The sequence below is a fragment of the Melozone crissalis genome, unplaced genomic scaffold, assembly GCF_028551555.1.
Source record: "Melozone crissalis strain CALT ecotype California unplaced genomic scaffold, PUWL_Pcris_2 ptg000247l_1, whole genome shotgun sequence".
In the NCBI taxonomy this organism is placed as follows: Eukaryota; Metazoa; Chordata; class Aves; order Passeriformes; family Passerellidae; genus Melozone; species Melozone crissalis.
Genome location: NW_026536006.1, coordinates 632,401 through 653,025, shown reverse-complemented (window position 1 = coordinate 653,025; position 20,625 = coordinate 632,401). Strand labels below are relative to the sequence as shown.

The following is a 20,625-nucleotide window of genomic DNA, read 5'->3' as shown; positions in this document are numbered from 1 at the left end:
GCAGCAGTGCACCCCACTGGGGCCAGGAGCCCTCATATGCATTCTGCCCTGCTGCTGGCATTGATTTGCTATTAGTCTCCACGCACCACTCAGTAGCACATCATTCCCGGAGCTGCTATTAATGGCCTTTTGATAAATAATCACTTGTAAGTCAATAAATTTTTATTAAACAGTGTGGCGCTTTGATTTATGAAAATCCGACGGGGTTTGTCTGCGAGGAAAGCGATGCGGAATTGAAGCGGAGCTGCCATCCATCTGCCTGCCAGCCTGGCCTGCCTTGTTCTGCACCTCCCGTGTGCCTCCTGCCTCTGCCCACACGCCCTGAGGCCGCCTGGCACCGGGCACAGCCTGGCAGAGCTGCTGATTCACCCCAGCACCGACGGGCACAGCAGCAATGCTCAAAGTGGGAACCACAAGGAGAATTGTCAGCCCTGCCCACCTGGCTGATCCCTGCGTGGATCTGCACTGTTTGGGGTCCTGTCTCAACGTGGGATGCACAGGGCAGCCAGGCTGCAGCAGCCATTTGTCACTCTCCCTGGCTACAGCAGGCCCTTTGCCACCTGCTTTATTTGTCTCCCAGCCCTGACGTGGCATCAGACAGGTGTTAAACTACTTAATCACTTTAAAATTGTTTTAATTTTCTGTTTTGTATTGATCTCCACAGCACCAATTAATCAGCTCACTGGACCAGGCGGTTAGTACATTAAAAATTGTCAGCAGAGCTGGGGGCAGCTTAGAAAATGTTAAAAAAATATCCCAGCAGCAGCAGCCCCTCACTTCTCCCACCATGTGGAACCTGCTGCTGCTGAGTACTGGCTCTGTCCACAGAGCGATGTGTCCCTTCCTGGTGGCACTGCCACCACACTCCCATGGGAGCTCCCTGCCATCCCAAAGCTCCATCAGCTCTGTCCTGGCCCAGCATCCGTCCCATGGAGGCAGAGGGGCTGAGGGGGGAGCATTGTGAGCCCCTCATAATGCAGGGGCTGGACAGGGACCTGTGCAGGGACAGCAGTGCCCTAAGCCCTGCAAAAGTGGCACTGAGCACTCATCTCTCCTTGCAAAGTGCCCAGAGCCCAATGAGAGACTGAAAAGGGCTTTAAGCCAAGTGTGAGCCTTGGCAGGATGTACAGCAATGATCTGCAGCCCCACACAAGGCTGGTGCTCAGCACTGAAAGGTGCCAGTGGCCCAAGTGTGGACTCAGCCACATTTTGGGTGCTGCCTGCAGCCTCAGGGAGGGGCAGCCCTTCCCCAGCCCCACTCCCGCCCCTCTGCTGCTATCAGTGCCTTATCTGCTATCGATTTCCTTCCAAGACACAGCCCACGTGTTTGCTCACACCTGCCTGGCACTTAGCTGGCTCTTGGCTGAACAACTGCCAAGCTTGTTGTCTGTGCCAGCTGGAGCTCATTTGGTGTCCTCAGCAGGTAAGGACAGCTGGCACCCACAGCTGGCACCCACAGCTGGCATGCCACTGGTGAGCCAGAACAAGGAGGGTGCAGCCCCATGTGCACACAAATATCTGAGTGTGCAGCCCCCCCTTGCACAGGGGTGCAGCACAGAGCAGGGGGGCACCCAACAGGTTGGCAGGCAAACACACTGGGGCTATTGATGCCACATCAATCCTGCAGCCCCGACAGGTGAATGGGCTCTCACTCACACCGTTAAGATAAATGATATTTATTTGCTGCTAAGAGCTTCCAATAAGAGGCCCCAGTGAGTGACTTTTGAACCAGCAGCTCTTGCTGCTGGGTCACACCCTGGGAAAGTCTCCAGGGCTCCCCTTCTTCTGTGGGCACCTCCTGTGCCACATGCAGCACCAGACCCTGCCCCATCCATCCTATCCCCAACCCTTCTCTAGCCCAGCCTCACAAGGCCACCCTGGACCACGAAACAAGTGCTGGGACTCGACTGGCACCTTTATTTCATCAATGGCACAGCTGCACCTGCCACTACCAGCGTGCTGCTCCCAGCCCTGCGAGCCGTGCTCCCCATGCAGCTCCATCCATCCCAGCCCATCCCAGCAGCCAGGCAGGGCTCTGTGCTGCTCAGGGGGGTTCAGAGGGGCCAGGCTGTGTCCCTGCTCAGCCGCTGTGAGTGCCCAAGCCCAGCATTGAGAAGGCTGCACGGTGCTTCCTCAGCAGCAGCCGGATCTTCTCGTCATCCGAGTCCGGGTCCAGGGGTTTGTTGTACTCATCGTCCTCGGTCTCGGAGGCCGCCCGCTCTCCGCCAGAGCCCCCCGCCCGCTGCGAGGATGAGGAGGGCTCCAGGGCGCTCTTCTTCCTCCATTTGGTCCGGCGGTTCTGGAACCAGACCTGGCGGCCCAGCTCGGTTAGCGGGCAGCACGCTGCGCGCCCCGAGCGCGCAGGACGCCGTACTCACCTTCACCTGCGACTCGGTCATGCCCAGAGAATAGGCCAGCCGTGCCCGCTCCGGACCCGCCAGGTACTTGGTCTGCTCAAATGTCTTCTCCAGGGCAAAGATCTGGTGTCCTGTGAAGGTTGGGCGCGTGTGCTTCTTCTTGTGGATGCTGTCAGCCAGGTGAGCAGGGGCTACAGGAGCGGAAGGGAGAAGTGGGTGAGCTCTGGGCAGCCCACCACTCTGGACAGCTCTCTGTCCACACTGAGTGACCAAAGAATCCCTCCACACCTGCTCCTCTGCAAATTAAAACTTTATTCCTGCTCCCCTGTCCCAGGAGGGCTGAGCTGCCCACTGTGGAGGTCCCACACAGGTGGGGTGGGCACCTCCTGGTCAAGGACAGTGCTAAGTGGTTGTGCTGAGAGGGTAAGGGTTGCTATCAACAGTGCTTGACCCCAGAGCCATGCAGCAGTGGGAACACTGTGCCCTCATGTCCCACACCTTGCAGGATGCCCCAGAGAAGACAGGTATTGGCTCGTGGCTGCCTCACCCCTCTGCTCCAAAACCATCACCTGCAAAGGGCTGAAGGGGAGCAGAGCTTCAGGTTCTGAACAGCGGCACGCAACCTCCCACGGGACAGAGGATGCACCCATCCCACCCATCCTCTGGGACAGCAGCAACATTCTGCAATTCCCCTGACAGCTCTCCAGCAGTGCTGCCAGCCTGGGGCTCCTGCTCCTGCCTGTCTCTGCCATGAACCACCCAGGCACTGACCCCCGGTGAGGCTGCTTGAGAATCGGGGAGATCTTGTGAGCCAGAGCGCTCTGCCTGTCCTTGCCAGCTGCGGCTGCCTGGGGGCAAAGAATTGGCTCTAATGACAAATCCTGGCAGGACTGGGGGGCACCTGGTCCTCTGGCCTCTGTTGTACATGCACGACTCGCTGTGTCCTCCCTCTCCCCTCTCTTAGTGAGCTCTCTGTGGCTGTATGAAAGTCAGGACCCTTATGCTTGTTCATGCAGACCATACACGCCCTGGCTCTGCCTGTCTCTGGGACACCGCTCCTGTTGCTTTGCTTTTGCAGTTTCCCACTGTGTGAAAGCAGCCACTATTTCTCATTAGAGCCAAAAAGTTCTGCAACCTTTTGAGGTCCAGCAACTCCAGCACTGGGCTCCTGGGTGAGCCCGCTGACCAACCTCATGCAGGGCAATGGAACGGACACAGCCTGGCCCATTCCCTCGCCTTAGTGCGGTTCTGTAGCCCCACGGTGCCATCCCCACGGACCCCCCCGGGCCGCAGCAGCCGCTCCGAGCCCCCCGGTACTTACGGCCGCCGCACTGCCGGCCGCCCCGCCACTCCGGGGCCGCCTCCGCCCAGCAGCTCCGGCCCCTGGGCAGGTACTCGCCCCCGGCCTTGGGGAGGGCGCCCACCTGGGGCCCGTAATAGACGCCCGGCGAGCCCAGTCCGTTCAATCCGCCCGCGTGCGGGTACCCGGGGAGGATGCCGCCGCTCGGGGCCGCCGCGGGCCGGCCGAGGATGTCGGAGATGCCGTGCGGGGTGCCCGCAGCCAGCTGGGCGCCCAGCCCGGGGGGTGCCAGCTTGTAGAAGGAGCTCTGCACTGAGTACTGGCAAACGGGCGCCTTGGCCTCGGGGAAGGCGCCCAGCGAGGGGCCGTTGAGCAGGAAGGTGCCCGGCAGGTTGGCATCCATGGCTGCAGCGGCGAGGCGGCACTCAGAGCCCGTAACCCCGGAGGTGCGACGGCTGGGCCATCACCGCCGGTCTGCGGGCTGTGCGGAGCCCCGGGGTCCGCGGTGAGGCTGGCACGGGGGCTGCAGAGCCCCGGAATCCGCGCTGCCCGTGGGTGAGGCTGGCACGGGGGTCCCGGTGGCCTCGGGGGGCTCCGGCCCCGGCCCCTCAAGTTGGGCTCGGGCAGCGCCAACATTTCTCTGATAAAGACGGGCTCATTAGAATAACGCGCTCCCATTGGCCGCGCGGCTGCGGGCGGCGCGCTGATTGGCCAGGAGTCGGCGGCCGCGGCTGCCATTGGCTGAGCCTGGGCGGTAGCGCCTGATTGGTGAGGTCCAGATAAATGGAGCTTTGAACACTGGCGGCGGCGGGGACGGGACACGGACACGGGACACGGGATATGGGACAGGACACGGGACAGGACAGGACAGGACAGGACACGGGATATTGGACACGGGATATGGGACAGGACACGAGACAGGACAGGAGACGCGGGACACGAGACGGGACAGGACACGGGACACTAGATACGGGACACGGGATACCAGACCGGACAGGACTCGGGACATGGGACATGGGACACAGGACACGAGATGGGACAGGACACGGGACATGGGATATGGGACACGGGATACGGTGTACGGGACACGACACGGGATACGGGACTGGACTGGACAGGTCAGGACAGGACACAGGACACGGGAATGGGTCGGGATGGGATGGGATGGGACACGGGAATGGGTCAGGATGGATGGGAAGGGACGGGTTGAGACGGGACAGGAAGAGATAGGACAGGACAAGGGGATGGGATGGGATCAATGGGACGGGACAGGACGTGTTGGGATAGGACAGGACATGACACGACATGGGAATGGGTCTGGATGGATGGGGTGGGAAGGGACGGATCGGGTTGGGATGGGACAGGACATGGGACTGGGTTGGGATGGGATGGGATCCATGGTATGGGGTGGGATGGGACGGGACAGGACAGGACATGGGAATGGGTCTGGATGGATGGGATGGGAAGGGATGGAATGGAATGGGTCGGGACAGGATGGGACAGGACAGAACACAGAACACGGGACACGGGACATGGGACATGGAACACAACATGACATGGGAATAGGGATGGATGGGATGGGACGGGAAAGGACAGAACAGGACATGAGAATGGGTCAGGATGAGATGGGACGGGACAGGACACGGGAATGGGATGGGATGGGATGGGATGGGATGGGATGGGATGGGTGGGATACAGGGCCGGAGCGCGGGGCAGTGCAGACCCTGGACAGCGCCGGGCGGGCCCGTGCTCTCCGGTGCTCTCCGGTGCAGTCTCAGCAGCGTCGCAGCCTCGGGCCAGCCCGCAGGGGTAACACAGACGCTTCCCCCATCACCCAGCCCAGGAGAGGCCCTTTCAGCCCCTCGGGGGCTCCTGCTCCCTTCAGCTGCTCCCGGAACGGCAGAAACGCGGCCGCCCCCGCCCTCCCTGCAAGAGAGAACCCAGCCCCAGGCTCTCCATCATCCCCACCTTTGGGAAAGCAGGCACAAGGCACAGCTTGTGTTGATTTCTTTATTAATTCATATTCTGATAGCTGGTGTACAGGGAAATGATCTATACATCAGGGGGCCTAAGACAGGGAGATCCAAAAGGCTTGTTTCCATACCAATTAAAAAAAGAAAATAAAAGTAATCTTTAAAACTTCTAAAAAGCTTCTAGTGTGCAGACTGCAGCATTCTCTAGGCTCAATGTCGGGTGCAGCCTCCCCCTACCAGCCCTACAAGCAATCTGAGCGCGAAGCAATGTCACTGCAGGTGCCTGGCACGGTTCAGCACAGCACATTCCCTACGGCATACACAAGGCCAAAGCACTGGACCCACACACAACTCTAGGGTGATGCTACGGAGTCAGCTGTTGCAGTGGGCCTAGGGAGGTTACTGAACGCAGCAAGGGTGATGGATGGAGGCTCTGTGCCCGTATGGCTCAGCTTTGGGGCGGGGATGGGACTGCTTTGCTCTCCGAGGCTGAGCCGGGTCGGTGGCTGGGCTGCAGCGAGGCTTTCGGGGCAGCCAGGGGCTCTCCCAGCAGATTGCACCCACTGAAAGGCAGGGCTGCCCTGCCGAGGCCACCAGCACGCAGCCTGGAGCTGGAGGGGCGCTTGTTCTGCACCTGGCCACAGAGATCAGGCTCCGCAAAGCAGCGGCCGCCTCCAGCAGAAAGAGCAGGGGGTCCCCACATCGCTGTGCTACAAAGGGCCAGGTCCCCACTTCAGCTGGGTAAAGGACAGGGGCAGGGACCTGGGAGCAAGTGCCACTACCTTCTCCCTGCTCTCCTGGGCTCAAGTATTACAGCAGGGTCAGCGTCCTGCCCAGCTCTGAGCTGCCTGGGCAGCTCTGCCCAGCACGGCTCTCCTGGGGGCTCCCCAGCTCCCAGGGCTCAGGCAGATCCCACCTGGAGGAAACGCAGCCACCGGGGCAGCAGCAGCTCCCGTGGCTCTGGCTTTGGTCCCGGGACAGTCGGATCCAGGGCTGCTCACCCCCCTCGCAGGCAGGCCAGGCTCCCTGCAAAGCCCTTGCCTGGGGCGCGTATTGCACAGCTGCTGGCTATTGCTAGCTCCTGGCTCATCTCCTGAGCAGATATTGTGCTGAGTAGAGCTAGGCACAACCCCACGTCGTGGCACGAGCACCTCCTGCTCTCTCTCTCTCTCTCTCTGCACATCCTCCCTCGGGCCCCGAGCACCTCAGCGCAGCTGGAGCCAACACAAAACTGGTGGCACTGCACCTCTACGCCCCCTCTTCAGGCCAGGATCAGGCAGAGGGGCACAGCACAGGGGCAGGCTGCTGCCCTCTCGCTCCCACAGCCTTCCTGCTCAAATATCACCCGAAGGCTTTGCCCACCCTGCAGCCTGAAGAGGTAAACGAGAGCAGAGCTGTCAGTGCTTTGTACATACTGCTAGAGTGTCCCTAGGGGTTTGCATAGTATTTATTGGTTCATATACACAAGGCTGATTGCTGTACAGTTTTACACTTTCGACAGAAGCGACGGGCTCGGCGCGCCCTGCCCTGCTGGGAGGCTCTGCACGTGCTGGGGAGAGGAAGGGCAGCCCTGCAGCAGCCCCTCTGTCCCTGCAGCCTCCCCTGGCACCTCTGCCCACTGCTGCCCTCCCCAGAACCCAACACTCACAGGGAGGGATGAGAAGCAAGTCCGGCAGAGGCAGCACAGGCATTTGCAGGGGGGGGCCAAGCACCTCTCCTTCCACGCTGAGCTGGGCCGTGCTGTGCCAGCTTTCCTCCCGCAGCTGGAGCTCACACCTGGGGATGCATCCACGCACGGAGGTGCAATCTCCTTCCTTCTCCTTTTCTTCTGCTCCAGCTCTTGCCTCCCCAAGGAGCTGAGAGCAGGCCCCTGGTGTGTGGTGCTGTCTCTGGGGCAAGGATGGAGGCCCCTCATCTGTTTGAAGAACTGTAGCTCATGCGTCTTGCAGTCAGTCAGTCATGCGGATAGGAGGGTAAGTATATCTCATACAGGAATCATGCCATTAGCCTATAGAAACATGTACAGCCAGCCCTGCTCCCCTCCACTCTCTGCTCTCCTCTCCTCTCTCCTCAGGGATGTGTCAGAACGTGGGTGAAGTTCAGTGGTTTGGTGTTGAGGTGTGATCCTGGGGAGAGAGACACAGAAATGGGGTTACCAGGGATCCGTGGTGGCACATCCAGGGTTAATGGTGGATGGGGAGCCCCTTCTGTGCACTGTGCTTGTCCCACATGCACCCAAGACAAGATTTGGGGGGTGCCAGACAGTGACAGAGCAGCACTAAGTGGCAGGCCTGGAGCTGGGAGCAATGACATGGGTGGCACGGATGGTGCTGCCCCATCTGCACAGAGAAAAATGATAGGAAAATGGGGCAGCTGGGCTCAAATGTGCTGCGCCAAGCACCCTGCCCTCAACCTGGTTGAGTTCCCTGTGCATCAGGGAACGCACAAGGCTGCAGGGGTCATTTTGAGCTCAGTGAGGATCAACGGAAGAAACATCCCAGATCAAACATCTCAGGGTGCCCTGTTGTCAGCCCCTACAAGCGTCACATTCCTGCAGCACCTGCCAAGGCCTGCCCCCATCCTGCCCTCAGCAGAATCACTGCTTTCCGCTGCATGGCTGGCAGGGGCGGCAGCTGCATGTCCCACTGCAGGGCTGTGAGCACAAGCAGCAGCCCCAGCCCCACAAAACCCACCCTGCATCTCGCCCACAGCCCTGCCAGGGCTCAGCTGCACCCCTTGGGAAGGGGCACACCAGAGGGCACATCGAGGGCTGCTCTCATCTGCCACAAGGCTGCACAGTGCTCATGCATGAAGGGGGAAGTTCTGCTCACACCCCATGCAAATGCAATGTAGTCCCTGGACAAAGACCATCCATCCCTCAAGTCCCTGTAGTGACTTGGACAAAGACCATCCCTGTGTCTGTAGCCCAGGACTAACAACCCTGTGACCCTGTCACTGGGGACCATCACAGTGTGCTGCCACTGCAGGAGCAGCCCTTGGCACTGTGTCAGCATCCCTGCAGACCAGGGCACCCTGTGCCCACAGCACCAGGGCACACTGCTGCCCACCCTCAGTGCTTTTCTGCAGCACAGCAAACCCTCAGTGCCCCCAAGCGCTGGGCACTGCCCCACCACAATTCCCCCAGGAGAATGTGCACGACCAGCGGCTCAGTGCAGGCAGCCAGGACAGAAGGAAGAACAAAGGCAGGGTTACCTCAAAAAAGAGGCCATTTGAGGGGGGTCACTGCTTCCCCCTTTTCAGGCTGGCTCGTTTCACTATCTGAGCCCCCATCCTGCCCCCAGAGACCTCTGGCTTCGGGACACGCACTCGCACCTCCTCCTGAGGGAGCAGGACATCACCCGGGTGGACAGACAGACAGACAGACAGACAGAGAGAAAAGGACAGGAAAGGGAAAGGCAGAGTCAGAAAACACCGAGCAAGAAGACTGGCGCAGGGGGCATGATTTGCTTTAGAAATCTTAGAGGGGAAACAGGAGAGGCAGAAGGAAGGACAGAGGGTGACACTGACCCTGCAGAACCCCAGGGCTGTGAGCCACGCCGTACCTTGGCGCCCAGGCCATCCCGGTGCAGGATGGAGTACTTCATGAAGTGATCCTCGTCAGCCTCCAGGTCCGGGTGCTCCTGCAGGGAGCCCTCCAGGATCAGCTCCTCCTGCTCCTGCCTGTCACCCATGTCACCGGGGCCCAGCTGGCGCACCACCTTCCGGATAATCTGTGGGGACCCGCACGGAGCCGGGTGTCACAGCCGGCCCCGGGGCACCGCCAGCCCCTGCCCACCCTGCCCGCGGTGGGAGAGAGCTGGAGAAATGCCGCGAGTGTAACCCAAGACAGCGGCGCAGCAATCAATGCCCTACATGGGCTGCGGGGTGCAGGGGACAAGGGAAAGGCTGGAAGGGAGAAGGGAAAGGCTGGAAGGGAGAAGGGAAAGGCTGCAGGGGACAAGGGAAAGGCTGGAGGGGAGAAGGGAAAGGCTGGAGGGGAGAAGGGAAAGGCCGAAGGGTGGAAGGGAGAAGGAAAAGGCTGCAGGGGACAAGGGAAAGACTGGAGGGTGCAGGGGACAAGGGAAAGGCTGGAGGGTGAAGGAAAAAGCTGGAGGGGAGAAGGGAAAGGCTGGAGGGGAGAAGGGGACAAGGGAAAGGCTGGAAGGGAGAAGGGGAAGGCTGCAGGGTGGAAAGGAGAAGAGGCAGGCTGGAAGGGAGAATGGAAAGGCTGCAGGGTGGAGGGGACAAGGGAAAGGCTGGAAGGGGACAAGGGAAAGGCTGGAGGGGAGAAAGGAAAGGCTACAGGGGAGAAAGGAAAGGCTACAGGGGAGAAGGGAAAGGCTACAGGGTGAAGGGGAGAAGGGAAAGGCTTACCCATACCCATACCCACACCCATACCCATACCCATAGCCATACCCAGATCACTCACTCACCTTCTTGGTGATGATATTGCCTTGATCGTCCGTGAACTGCTCCTCAGTCACCTGCTCCCCAGGCAGATGAAGGGCTTCATTCCCCTGCAGGAACAGCAATGGGAGATCAGGGCATGTGAGGGCGGTGAGGGGAGTGGTTTACCTGGCAGGACAGCACACCTGACATGCACCCCATCCATCCCTGCTTTCCTCCATCTGCCCGGGGCTGCTCTGCCCGCTCCCGTTACCTTCAGCAGGACCCTCCGGCGGACCACCCTGGCGGAGAGAGCCTCCTCATCATCCGCCAGCCCCTGGCTCTCGCCGAGCTCCTTGTCCAGCTCGCGGTGGGCGTGCTTGAGCAGGAAGCGCACCGAGCCGCGCACGATGTGCATCACGTTCTGGCAGCTGACCAGCAGGAAGGCCAGCAGCACCAGAGCGATCAGCAGCTGGGCCAGGAAAGCCCACATGGTGCCCGGTACGGCGGTCACAGCCCGGCCATGCCGCCCGCCCGCGGCTCCCGGTGGGCGGCGAGAAGGGAGCGGGCAGGGGGAGCGTCCTGGGCGGTCACATGTGGATGGGAGTGCCCGGACAGGGAGAGCGGGACTGAGCCGTGCCTGTTCTCTGTCAGCTGGCCAGGCACTGAGCAGGACAGAGCTGTCCCTCTGCTCTGTCACCCTGCCCAACAGCCTGTCCCCAGTGGGCAGGACAGAGCTGTCCCTCTGTCACCCTGCCCAACAGCCTGTCCCATAGCCAGGGAGAGCAGGACAGAGCTGTCCCTTTCTCTGTCACCCGGCCAGGCAGCGACAGGACAGAGCTGTCCCTCTGTCAGCTTATCCAACAGCCTGTCCCATGGCCAGGAGAGCAGGACAGAGCTGTCCCTGTTCTCTGTCACCCTGCCAGGCGGAACAGGACAGATCTGTCCCTCTGTCCCTTGCCCAACAGCCTGACCCCCTGACTGTGGCAGCGAGCAGGACAGATCTGTCCCTCTGTCACCTTGCTCCCCCTGACTACAGCAGCGAGCAGCACAGGTCTGTCCCTCTTCTCTGTCACCTTTCCCAACAGCCTGTCCCATGGCCAGGCAGAGAGCAGCACAGATCTGTCCCTCTGCTCTGTCACCCAGCCTGTCCCATGCCCACGGAGAGCAGGACAGATCCGTCCCTCTTCTCTGTTAGCTTTTCCAACAGCCTGTCCCCCTGACTACAGCAGACAGCAGGAAAGATGTGTCCCTCTTCTCTGTCCCCCTGACTCTATGGCGGTGAGCAGGACAGATCTGTTCCTCTGTCAGCTTTTCCAACAGCCTGTGCCATGGCCAGGACAGCAGGACAGATCTGTCCCTCTGTCAGCTTTTCCAACAGCCTGTCCCCCTGACTATAGCAGTGAGCAGGACAGATTTGTCCCTGTTCTCTGTCCCCCTGACTATGGCAGAGAGCACCACAGATCTGCCCCTCTGACTATGGTAGTGAGCAGGACAGATCTGTCCCTCTTCTCTGTCCCTCTGACAACAGCACTGAGCAGGACAGATCTGTTTTTCTGTCACCCTTGCCCAACATCCTGTCCCCCTGACTATGGTGGGCAGTCCTCCATCATTGGATAAACGAAGCCCAGGGCTCTGGGGTGTCATTGGAATCACACCTGACTCAGGTGACCCAGGGCTGAGCAGCCACCTCCAAGCATGCCCTAGCTGGGGAAAGGTGCTCCTGTCACCTTGTACCTGCTGGCTCTGTGTGACCCTGGCATCCAGCCCACCGCCCAGCCCTGCCCCTAGATTATTTCTGGCTCCAGCAGGCTGCTGGGCTGCCAGCCAGGGCAGATCCTCAGTAAGGAGCGGCTCTGGGAGGGTGACTGGGTTATAAACGGAGAGCAAGAGCTCAGGTGTCAAGCCCAGCAGGCTATTCTGGGCTGAGAGGCACCCCAAAGGGCAGGAAGTATTCCAGGGGAGCCGAGGAGGTCTGCTGTCACCTGGTCTGCCTGACAGGGCTCCAGCAGGGGCTGTCCATGGGGTCACACCTTCCTGCAGGGCTGACTCCCCTGCTCCTGCTCTCACCTGCCCAAAGAAGCGGCTCTGGGGCTCCTCCTGCCAGCCGCCCGTGGGGTGCTGGGGCTGCCACTCGCTGTCCTCGGCAGAGCTGACCCTCAGCAGCTCCGTGGGTGCCACCAGGACCTGCCCTTGCTGCTGGCCCTGCGCCCCGGAGGCTGTGCTGTGCGTTGGGAGCAGCCTTCGGGTGACTCCCTCCTGCCAGGAGCCCGCTGTCAGGTCCTGTAGGCAGGAGATAAAGGAGCCTTCTGCATTCCAGTCCCTCAGCCTGGGCACCAGAGAGGGACAGGGACAGGGAGAGAGAGACAGAGAGAGAGAGGGGCGAGTCAGCTTCGCACGGAGTGCTGCACCCTGAGCAGCAGCCGAGCTCGGGCAGGCACCACCTGCACCCCACACCTGCACCCCACAGGCACACCTGCACCCCACCTGCACCCCACACCTGCACCCCACAGGCACACTGCACCCCACCTGCACCCCACACCTGCACCCCACCTGCACCCCACACCTGCACCCCACAGGCGCTGCTGGGCACCCCAGAGGCACACCTGCACCTGGCAGAAGCAGCGCAAGGCACACAGATGCACGAAAGGCACAGGCCACCTCCATGCCATGCTCCCTGCCCATCCCACGGCCTCACAGCTTGGTGGCCTGACGCAGACATCTTTTATGGAAAATCCTTTCCTTAGGATTTTTCCTCCTGAGAAGCTGGGAGGCCTCAGGGACAAAATGTAAACAATGGTTATCTGCTGCTGTGGAATGCAACAGGTGCACCTGTGATTGGTCTCATGGGGTTGTTTCTAATTAAAGGCCAATCACAGTCAGCTGGCTCAGACAGAGAGCCCGAGCCACAAACCTTTGTTATCATTCCTATTCTATTCTATTCTATTCTATTCTATTCTATTCTATTCTATTCTATTCTATTCTATTCTTAGCTAGTCTTCTGATGAAACCTTTCCTTCTATTCTTTTAGTATAGTTTTAATGTAATATATATAATAAAATTATAAATCAAGCCTTCTGAAACATGGACTCAGATCCTTGTCTCTTCCCTCATCTGTAACCCCTGTGAACACCATCACAGTGGCCAGGGGCTGAGGCAAGAGCATGCTGTGCTCTCATGGTCTAGCTCTAACTCTAATGTGGTTTAATGCTCTGGAGCATTTCTGGGTGCTGCCAAGGACTTCATGGGTCCAGTGCCACTGGGAATGTGATGTCACCCTGAATTTTTAAGATTTTTCTAAGCCTTCCGATGCTTACATTCTTGTAGTGAACTTTCTCACACACTTTCTGTAAATAACTCATTGTTTTGCATTATTTTATGGAGGAGGAGAAATTTGACAGGCTGTTGGTTTGTCCAGTGTCATTGGAGAGGTGGCACTGTCACCCTCCAATCCGCTGTCACTTTTGGAAATCTATAGATGTTGGGAAATAAATTTCCCTTTTTCCTTCACCTTGAGAGCAGCAGTGTGTGTGCAATTGTGTTCTTTCATGTCCTACAGTGACAATGTGGGAGGAGGCAGCCCAGGTTAGGGTTAGCTCTCCTAAGTACGCCCTCCATGCAGGGCCTGGCTGACTGGAGATCTCTTCCAGAGCATTTCCAGAGAGGAATGAGGCCCAGCCATGGTTCTGTGCACTGCAGATGCCTGGGCTGCAGAGCTGGAGAGCAGCAGGGAAGCAAGCAAAGCAGGGAGATCATTGCAGCTCGCCCAGCACAGGGCAGTAGCTGGCAAAGCAGTTTTGTGCTCCCCTGGCACGCTCACCCAGGCTGCAGTACCTGTCTGCACTCTTCTCCACTTCGTGGCTAAAGGTGGGTGATGTCAAGATCCTGGTTTGCACCTTCTCCTGAACTGAAACAAAAGAGACTTCACTCTCCGGGTCGTGCTCCCCAGTCCCTGCTTGATGATGATCACCAGATGGCATCTTCCCCTCTGGCCTCTGCCCCTCCTCCTGCTCTAGGAGGTCAATCAGCCCATTCATGGCATCTGAGTCCACTGTGTCATCCTCAACCAGGTCCATGGAGCCCATGTGGTCTGGGCCATGAGCATCTGCCAGGAGCTGCCCTGGGAAGCGTCCTTCGCTCGTGGCATCCGAGTCCTCCGCCTTGCTGCACTCCAGAGAGGAGTCCTCAGCAGTCACCAGCGAGGGGGTGAGCCCCGAGGACCACACCTGCATGTCGGACATCTCCATCAGGGCATCCTGCTCAGTGGCAGCCATGGGGATAGCATCCATGATGGCCACCTCATTCCAGTACTGGTCGGCACGCAGCGGGGATGGCAGTGTGTAATGCAGGGAGGCAGGGGACAGCAGCTCGTCCTGCAGCGAAGCGTAACCTAAATGGGCAGACAGAGGCATCATCATGTCCAGCAGCCGCCCTCAGGCACGCACAAGCGCAGTGGGGGCAGAAAGGGACACAGCTTTCGGGAGGGATGGCAGCCCCAAGGACAGCGATGGGCATGCCCCAGCCCCAGGGCCAGGCTGAGCGGGGCTGTGCTCACAGCAGAGCTCACAGGGTCCCTGCAGATGCTGCCATGCCTCCCTTCACACCCTGGGGCTGCTTTGGGCAGGTCCTGGGGCTGCCTGCTCCCCGTGAGGAGGGCTGGCCTGGTGTTCACACGGCTCTCCATCCGCACTGCAGGACACAGTGGCCTCCTTGCTACCCTGCTCCATCAGACCCCCTGGCCCCTGCCCACAGCCCCCATCCAGCACCAGCTGGCCATTAGCCTGGAGTAGGCATCGACTCTCAAAGCCAAACACTCCACACAGCACAGAGGAGCGGGTTGGAAGGACCATGGGCAGAGAAGGATGGCCCCAGAGCATGCCATGCATCCCCAAGGCCCTGCAGAAGGCAGCCAGGGCCTCACAACCCCGCTGGTGTCTGCAGGGCCACAAACCATTGTCACGTCTCATGCCCAGGGCCATGTGCACAGCTCTACATGAACCACAACCAAGCCAGGCACTCCCACCCATGCAGGTGGCTCTGCTCAGCCTTTCCCAGCTTCGAGCCACTTTTTCACCCCTGGATTTCAGCAGTGAAGCTGTTCTGCTGCCCAGGGAGTGCCAGTCACAGCCAAGGCACAGGAAGGGCACCTCACCCATGGGCAGGGGCATGCAGAGCAGTGCCAGCAGGGCAAGGAGCTTGGCATTGTGCAGAAGAAGGCTTGGGATGGCTGCCTGCAAGCGTGGCAGCTGTCAGAGGGGCAGTCCCTGGTGCCATGCAGTCGCTGGATGCGGCTCCCAGAGGGCTTAGCTGAGGTGGAGACAGTGGAGACAGGCAGCGGAGGATGAGGGAAGGAGAGGCCAGGATGAGCTCAGAGGAGAAAGATGAAAAGAAGTGACCCACAGGAGGAGTGCCCGCACCTGGCAGCGCTAGGTGGCATGTTTGAGAAAACAGAACAAGGGGAGAGACAGAGAGGGAGAGAGCCATGAGCCGGCGCTGCAGGGCCGCAGTGCAGGGCTGCAGCAGCACAAAGCCCTGCCCCTGTCTGCTGTGCTGGCTCCCCAGCATGTGCCACAGCTCGCTCTGGCTGTGTGCCCACATCCAGGCCCCCTCTGCCTGGATGGCACCCACCACCAGCGCTCAGTGAGCTCCCTGACCAGCCAGAGACACCTCTCACCTCTCATGTGGGATGAGGAGCACATCTCAACCCCACCTGGGGAGTTCCTGAGAAAGCAGCATGGCAGAGCCAAGCTTTCTGCAGCACCAGCCCCACTGAAGAGGCCGCACCTGCCAGCAAAGCTCCCACTCACTTCTCAGTGGGTGCAACCTGCTCAGGCAAGACCCCAGCCCCAATCTGTGCACAGACTGTGCCCGCAGGGCCCTCCTGCTTCCCCTGGCAGAAGATGGGGCTCACCATTCATCTGGGATGGGGAGAGGGAGTAATCCCTGTCCGAGTAGCGCCAGCTCCCCTTGAGGCTGCGGCTCTGGCGGCCCGAGCCCTCCAGCATGTTGACGATCTCGCTGCGGTCGATGTTCCTCAGCGCCGTGTACAGGTTCTCAACTGCGGGGGGAAAGGTGGTTGTCACTTGGGGAGCATGGAAAATGCGTGTGTTTTATGATTGGCTTTTTGCAAATATTCAAATGAGTATTGTATGTGTTGTGTTGGAAAGTGATGCTGTGTTAATTCTCTTAAGTGCTGTGTTAAATATAGTTTTAGGTTGTAAAAATTGGTATAATAGAAACGATGCTATGTAGGATACTTTTTTTTAAAGACAGGCCTTACAGCGAGATATTAGCCACAGGATACCTGAATCTTTCAGAGAAAAAGAATTTATTGCTCTCTTATCAGAAGAAAGGAACTTCTTCCCACCTCGAAGGCGCTGTTAGGATTCAGAGGAAGAAGTTGAGGATGACCAGACAGAATCCTGTGTTTGAATGGAATTTATGCATCATGTATTAGGTGCATAAATATGCAACAGGCTGTTGTTTTTAAGGGTTGATCCTCTGTTAATGTGGATCCTTTTTTGGGCTTGTGCTGCCCAGAAAAAGGTACCTGGACACCCGTAACTCTTTGTATTTACTGTCTCATATTGTCCTAATTCAAATTGTCCAATTTGTATTCTTAATTGTATTCCTATTTTTATAACCATTTTATTACTATTAAACTTTTAAAATTTTAAAAACAAGTGATTGGCGTTTTTCACAGGGAGGCACAGCCATGCCCCAGACACCCTCCAGGTGTGGGAAGGCAGATATGCATGGACCACCACTGCAAAGGCAGCCAGTGGTACTTGGAGATGCACACAGTGCCCTGCCACCCCTGTGCCTGTGAAAGGGCACCACAGCTACTCACTCTTGACGTTCTTGCCCTCACGGCTGGCCCAGAGGTTGAGTAAGGCGATGCTCTGCTCCAGGAGGGAGTTGGGGTTCTCCACACGTATCCTGTTGATGTCGTCCACCCCGAACTGCAGCTCACGCGCCAGCTCTGGGGAAAACACTGGTCAGTATCACACCTTATAACCCACCACGAGGCTGGGGATGCTGTGAAGGGCTCAGCCAGTGAGGGAGCAGTGCAGAGACCTCTGTTCCATACAGCTGAACACAGCAGAACATGCAGGAGCTGGGATGGGGCAAGGCTTGAAACCCCCTTGCTGTGACTAGCACAGGAGGGTCTCATGCTAAGAAGTGTGGGCTCGTTGGATGTGTGGCTGCAATGAAGAGCTGTACAACTCATGACAAAGCCCTAGGTTGGTAGCCATGCATGTGAATATGTGCACAGCCATGGGAAGGTTCACTTCAGTGCCCTGGAATGCTCGCAGCAGGGGTGCACTGTCGCAGACATCTTTTAATGAAAAATCCTTTCCTTAGGATTTTTCCTCCTGAGAAGCTGGGAGGCCTCAGGAACAAAATGTAAGCAATGGTTATCTGCTGCTGTGGAATGCAACAGGTGCATCTGGGATTGGTCTCATGGGGTTGTTTCTAATTAATGGCCAATCACAGTCAGCTGGCTTGGACAGAGAATCCGAGACACAAACCTTTGTTATTATTCTATTCTATTCTATTCTATTCTATTCTATTCTATTCTATTCTATTCTATTCTATTCTATTCTATTCTTAGCTAGCCTTCTGATGAAACCTTTTCTTCTATTCTTTTAGTATAGTTTTAATGTAATATATATCATAAAATAATAAATCAAGCCTTCTGAAACATGGAGTCAGATCCTCATCTCTTCCCTCATCTGAAAACCCCTGTGAACACGGTCACAGGGCACTGCAAAGCAGCCACTTCCAGCACACTGCCAGCCTCCCTAAGTGCCAGCTCTCCCAGCAGTGCTGTGCATCCCCAGAACCCTCAGGTGTGCACTCACCTGCCCAGCTGAGGCCCAGCTGCTCTGCTATGTCAACCATCTTCTGGTCTGCCTTGTCTGTGCTGCTCAGAGAGCCTGGAAGAGGAGAAGGAGTCACAGCTCAGCTGCACAGGGCCCTGCAGCAGAGCAGTGAGGGGAAGGAGTGCTGGCCCTGGGGGTCACACAGACCCTGCAGGCAGCACCAAGGGAACCTCCAGGGACAGGGGAGTTGCTGTGAGTGCAACTATGACAGGATCATCCCAGCTTTGCAGGTGGTGAGGGGGCTGGGATGCTCCCAGCAGGCTGCATACCAAAGCTGGTCTCACTTAGGATGCTGTATCGCTCCCGCAGGGACAATGGGGTCAGTGTCCTCCTTCTCTCCTCACTGCCACTTCCCTGTGAAGGTGGTGCAAACCAAGGGGTCAGCAGCTTGAAGAGAGGGCAGCAGCTCTGCCCAGAAATGACTGCCTCTCCTTCACCTCCTGAGTGGCCTGGCATGGCCACGTGGAGCAGGTGAGGACAGCAAGGGCTGTCCCCTGCTCTTGGGGAAGGGATGGGCCCAACCAGAGTGCCAAAGGCCCTGCACTGACCTTGCTGCAGGGTGGGATGGTGATGTTCAGGTGGCAGAGCACGTGCTGCAGGTCCTCGTATTTCATGGCCTTGCGCAGGAAGGACAGGGAGCCACTGGCTTCCCTGCTGCTGTCCCTGACCTGAGTGCAGAGCCCAGTTAGGTGCCTTGGCACCAGCCAAGGGCCCTAACTGCTTGCCCACCCTTGTGCCCTGGCCGTTACCTTGATGGGAATGACGAGGCGGTTCTCGCGGAAGGACTGGAAGAGGAAGGTGCGGGGCTGAGCAGCCTTCTTGACAGGCACCAGGTTCCCTGAGAGTTCCACGTGCAAAGGCATTCCCTCCACCACCTGTACAGAGCAGAAAATATCCTCAGAGCCTGTGCAGAGCTGCTTCAGGGCAGGTAACCCTGACTCTCCCAGCCAGGCCAGGGCCAGCCCCTTCCACTGGTATCCGTCTCTGTCACAGACATATTTTATGGAAAATCCTTTCCTTAGGATTTTTTTCTCATGAGAAGCTGGGAGGCCTCAGGAACAAAATGTAAACAATGGTTATCTGCTGCTGTGGGATGCAACAGGCGCATCTGTGATTGGTCTCATATGGTTGTTTCTAATTAATGGCCAATCACAGTCAGCTGGCTCAGACTCTCTGTCCGAGCCACAAGCCTTTGTTATCATTCACTCTTTTTCTATTCTTAGCCGGCCTTCTGATGAAATCCTTTCTTCTATTCTTTTAGTATAGTTTTAGTGTAATATATATCATAAAATAATAAATCAGCCTTCTAAAACATGGAGTCAGATCCTCACCTCTTTCCTCATCCTCGGACCCCTGCGAACACTGTCACAAGTCTCCCCTCACGTTGTTATCCCTCTCCCCTCCCTTTGTCATCCCTCTCCCCTCACTTTGTCATCCCTCTCCCCTCCACACACGCTGCTGAGGGCACAAACCTCGATGTCCCTGCTGCGGGCCACCTCAGTGAAGTTCTCATGCTGCTCCAAAGTCTTGTCCACCTTGTCGTCGGTCATGCAGTAGCAGCGCAGCCGGCCCTCCCGCGCGTCGTTCATCTTGGCAAACACCACGAATTTGGCCATGTAGGGCACGGCTGTCAGCTCCTTGTACAGCATGGTGGCAAAGTGCACGGCCTCAGCCGTGCGTGGGCAGTCGGCCAGCCAGAACCTGCAGGAGGTTTGGGTCAGGGGGCTGCTGGGCAGTGGCAGCTGCCCCCCACACCCCTCAATTGTCACCATCATATTTTCTGAAAAATCCTCTTTGCCCAGGATTTTTCTCCTGGGAAGCTGAGAAGCCTCAGAGAAAAAGGAAAACAATACTATCTCATTTGCTTCTCCTGTGTTTTGCTGCTTTGGAATGTGGTTGGAGATTGCTTATCCAACATGGGAATTGTTTTGACTTAATAATCACAGTCAGGCTGTGTCCTCTGGAAGGAGTCACGAGATTTCATTATCATTCTTTGTAGTCTTCTGCCTGTATCTTTTCTCTTTTCTTTAGTATAGTTTTAGTACAGCAAATAGAATAGAATAGAATAGAATAGACTAGAATAGAATAGAATAGAATAGAATAATAAATTAGTCTTCTAAGAACATGGAGTCAGATTCATCATTCCTCTTCCATCTGGGTACTCCAAAAATCCCACACTCAACACCCAGCTGGACTGCAAAGGAAGCCCCACGAGTTCTGGACGCAGGTGTAGCCCCATCTTGGATGGGGACCCAGCCAAGTACAAATAATGATCCCCTTCCTTCTGCACGCCCAGCTGTCATGACTGTTTCCAGAAGTTTGCTCAGGGGGTCTCAAAGCTAGAGGAAACCACCCTGCATGTAGAAATAGCCCCAGGGGTAAGGGGCTTCTCCTGGCAAAGGCTCTAGCAAGGCCCAAGGAACACCAGATTTCCTCAGATGGGCACAATTTTGCCCAGGACTCACCTGGCAGACACATTGGTGGTAAAATTAGCACATTCATTTTCGTAGATTAGCTTTGTGGTGCCTGTTATGTCTTCCCACTGGGCTTGGGCTGTCCCTCCTGCAGCAGAAAGCAAGGGTGAGCATACTGTCTTTCCATCTATTTTTTACGCATCTATTTTTTTTATCTTGATTTTTTTTGGGGGGGTCAAATAATTAAAGGGTATATCCCTGCATTATCCAAATCACTTGTCATCAAAGCACCTTCAATTAACCTTCCTC

At 57.5% G+C, this 20,625-nt stretch overlaps 2 protein-coding genes across 8 annotated transcripts in view; both read right to left on the bottom strand.

Annotated features, from left to right (window-relative positions):
• Window positions 1-2,080: 2,080 nt before the first annotated feature.
• On the bottom strand, window positions 2,081-4,060 carry NKX6-3 (NK6 homeobox 3). Its single transcript, XM_054294386.1, has 3 exons — window positions 3,679-4,060; window positions 2,379-2,548; window positions 2,081-2,311 (listed from the first exon to the last, which is right to left on the bottom strand). Exons 1-3 carry the CDS (start codon window positions 4,058-4,060, stop codon window positions 2,081-2,083), a joined length of 783 nt encoding a protein of 260 aa, XP_054150361.1.
• Window positions 4,061-6,940: 2,880 nt separating this feature from the next.
• ANK1 (ankyrin 1) overlaps window positions 6,941-20,625 on the bottom strand; it is a 68,816-nt gene continuing 55,131 nt past the window's right edge. For 5 of the 7 annotated variants that reach the window (XM_054294421.1, XM_054294423.1, XM_054294422.1 and 2 more), the window contains 14 exons: window positions 20,368-20,464; window positions 19,375-19,603; window positions 18,652-18,777; window positions 18,451-18,570; window positions 18,172-18,256; window positions 17,882-17,956; window positions 16,867-16,998; window positions 15,928-16,074; window positions 13,851-14,406; window positions 12,087-12,345; window positions 10,064-10,147; window positions 9,194-9,361; window positions 8,844-8,969; window positions 6,941-7,756 (listed from right to left, as the gene is read on the bottom strand). In XM_054294421.1, the coding sequence (XP_054150396.1) occupies window positions 8,871-8,969; window positions 9,194-9,361; window positions 10,064-10,147; window positions 12,087-12,345; window positions 13,851-14,406; window positions 15,928-16,074; window positions 16,867-16,998; window positions 17,882-17,956; window positions 18,172-18,256; window positions 18,451-18,570; window positions 18,652-18,777; window positions 19,375-19,603; window positions 20,368-20,464 (2,177 nt within the window). In that variant the 3' untranslated portion in view covers window positions 6,941-7,756; window positions 8,844-8,870. The remainder of the gene's footprint in view (window positions 7,757-8,843; window positions 8,970-9,193; window positions 9,362-10,063; window positions 10,148-12,086; window positions 12,346-13,850; window positions 14,407-15,927; window positions 16,075-16,866; window positions 16,999-17,881; window positions 17,957-18,171; window positions 18,257-18,450; window positions 18,571-18,651; window positions 18,778-19,374; window positions 19,604-20,367; window positions 20,465-20,625) is intronic. The other 2 variants (XM_054294426.1, XM_054294424.1) reach the window with 2 other exon arrangements.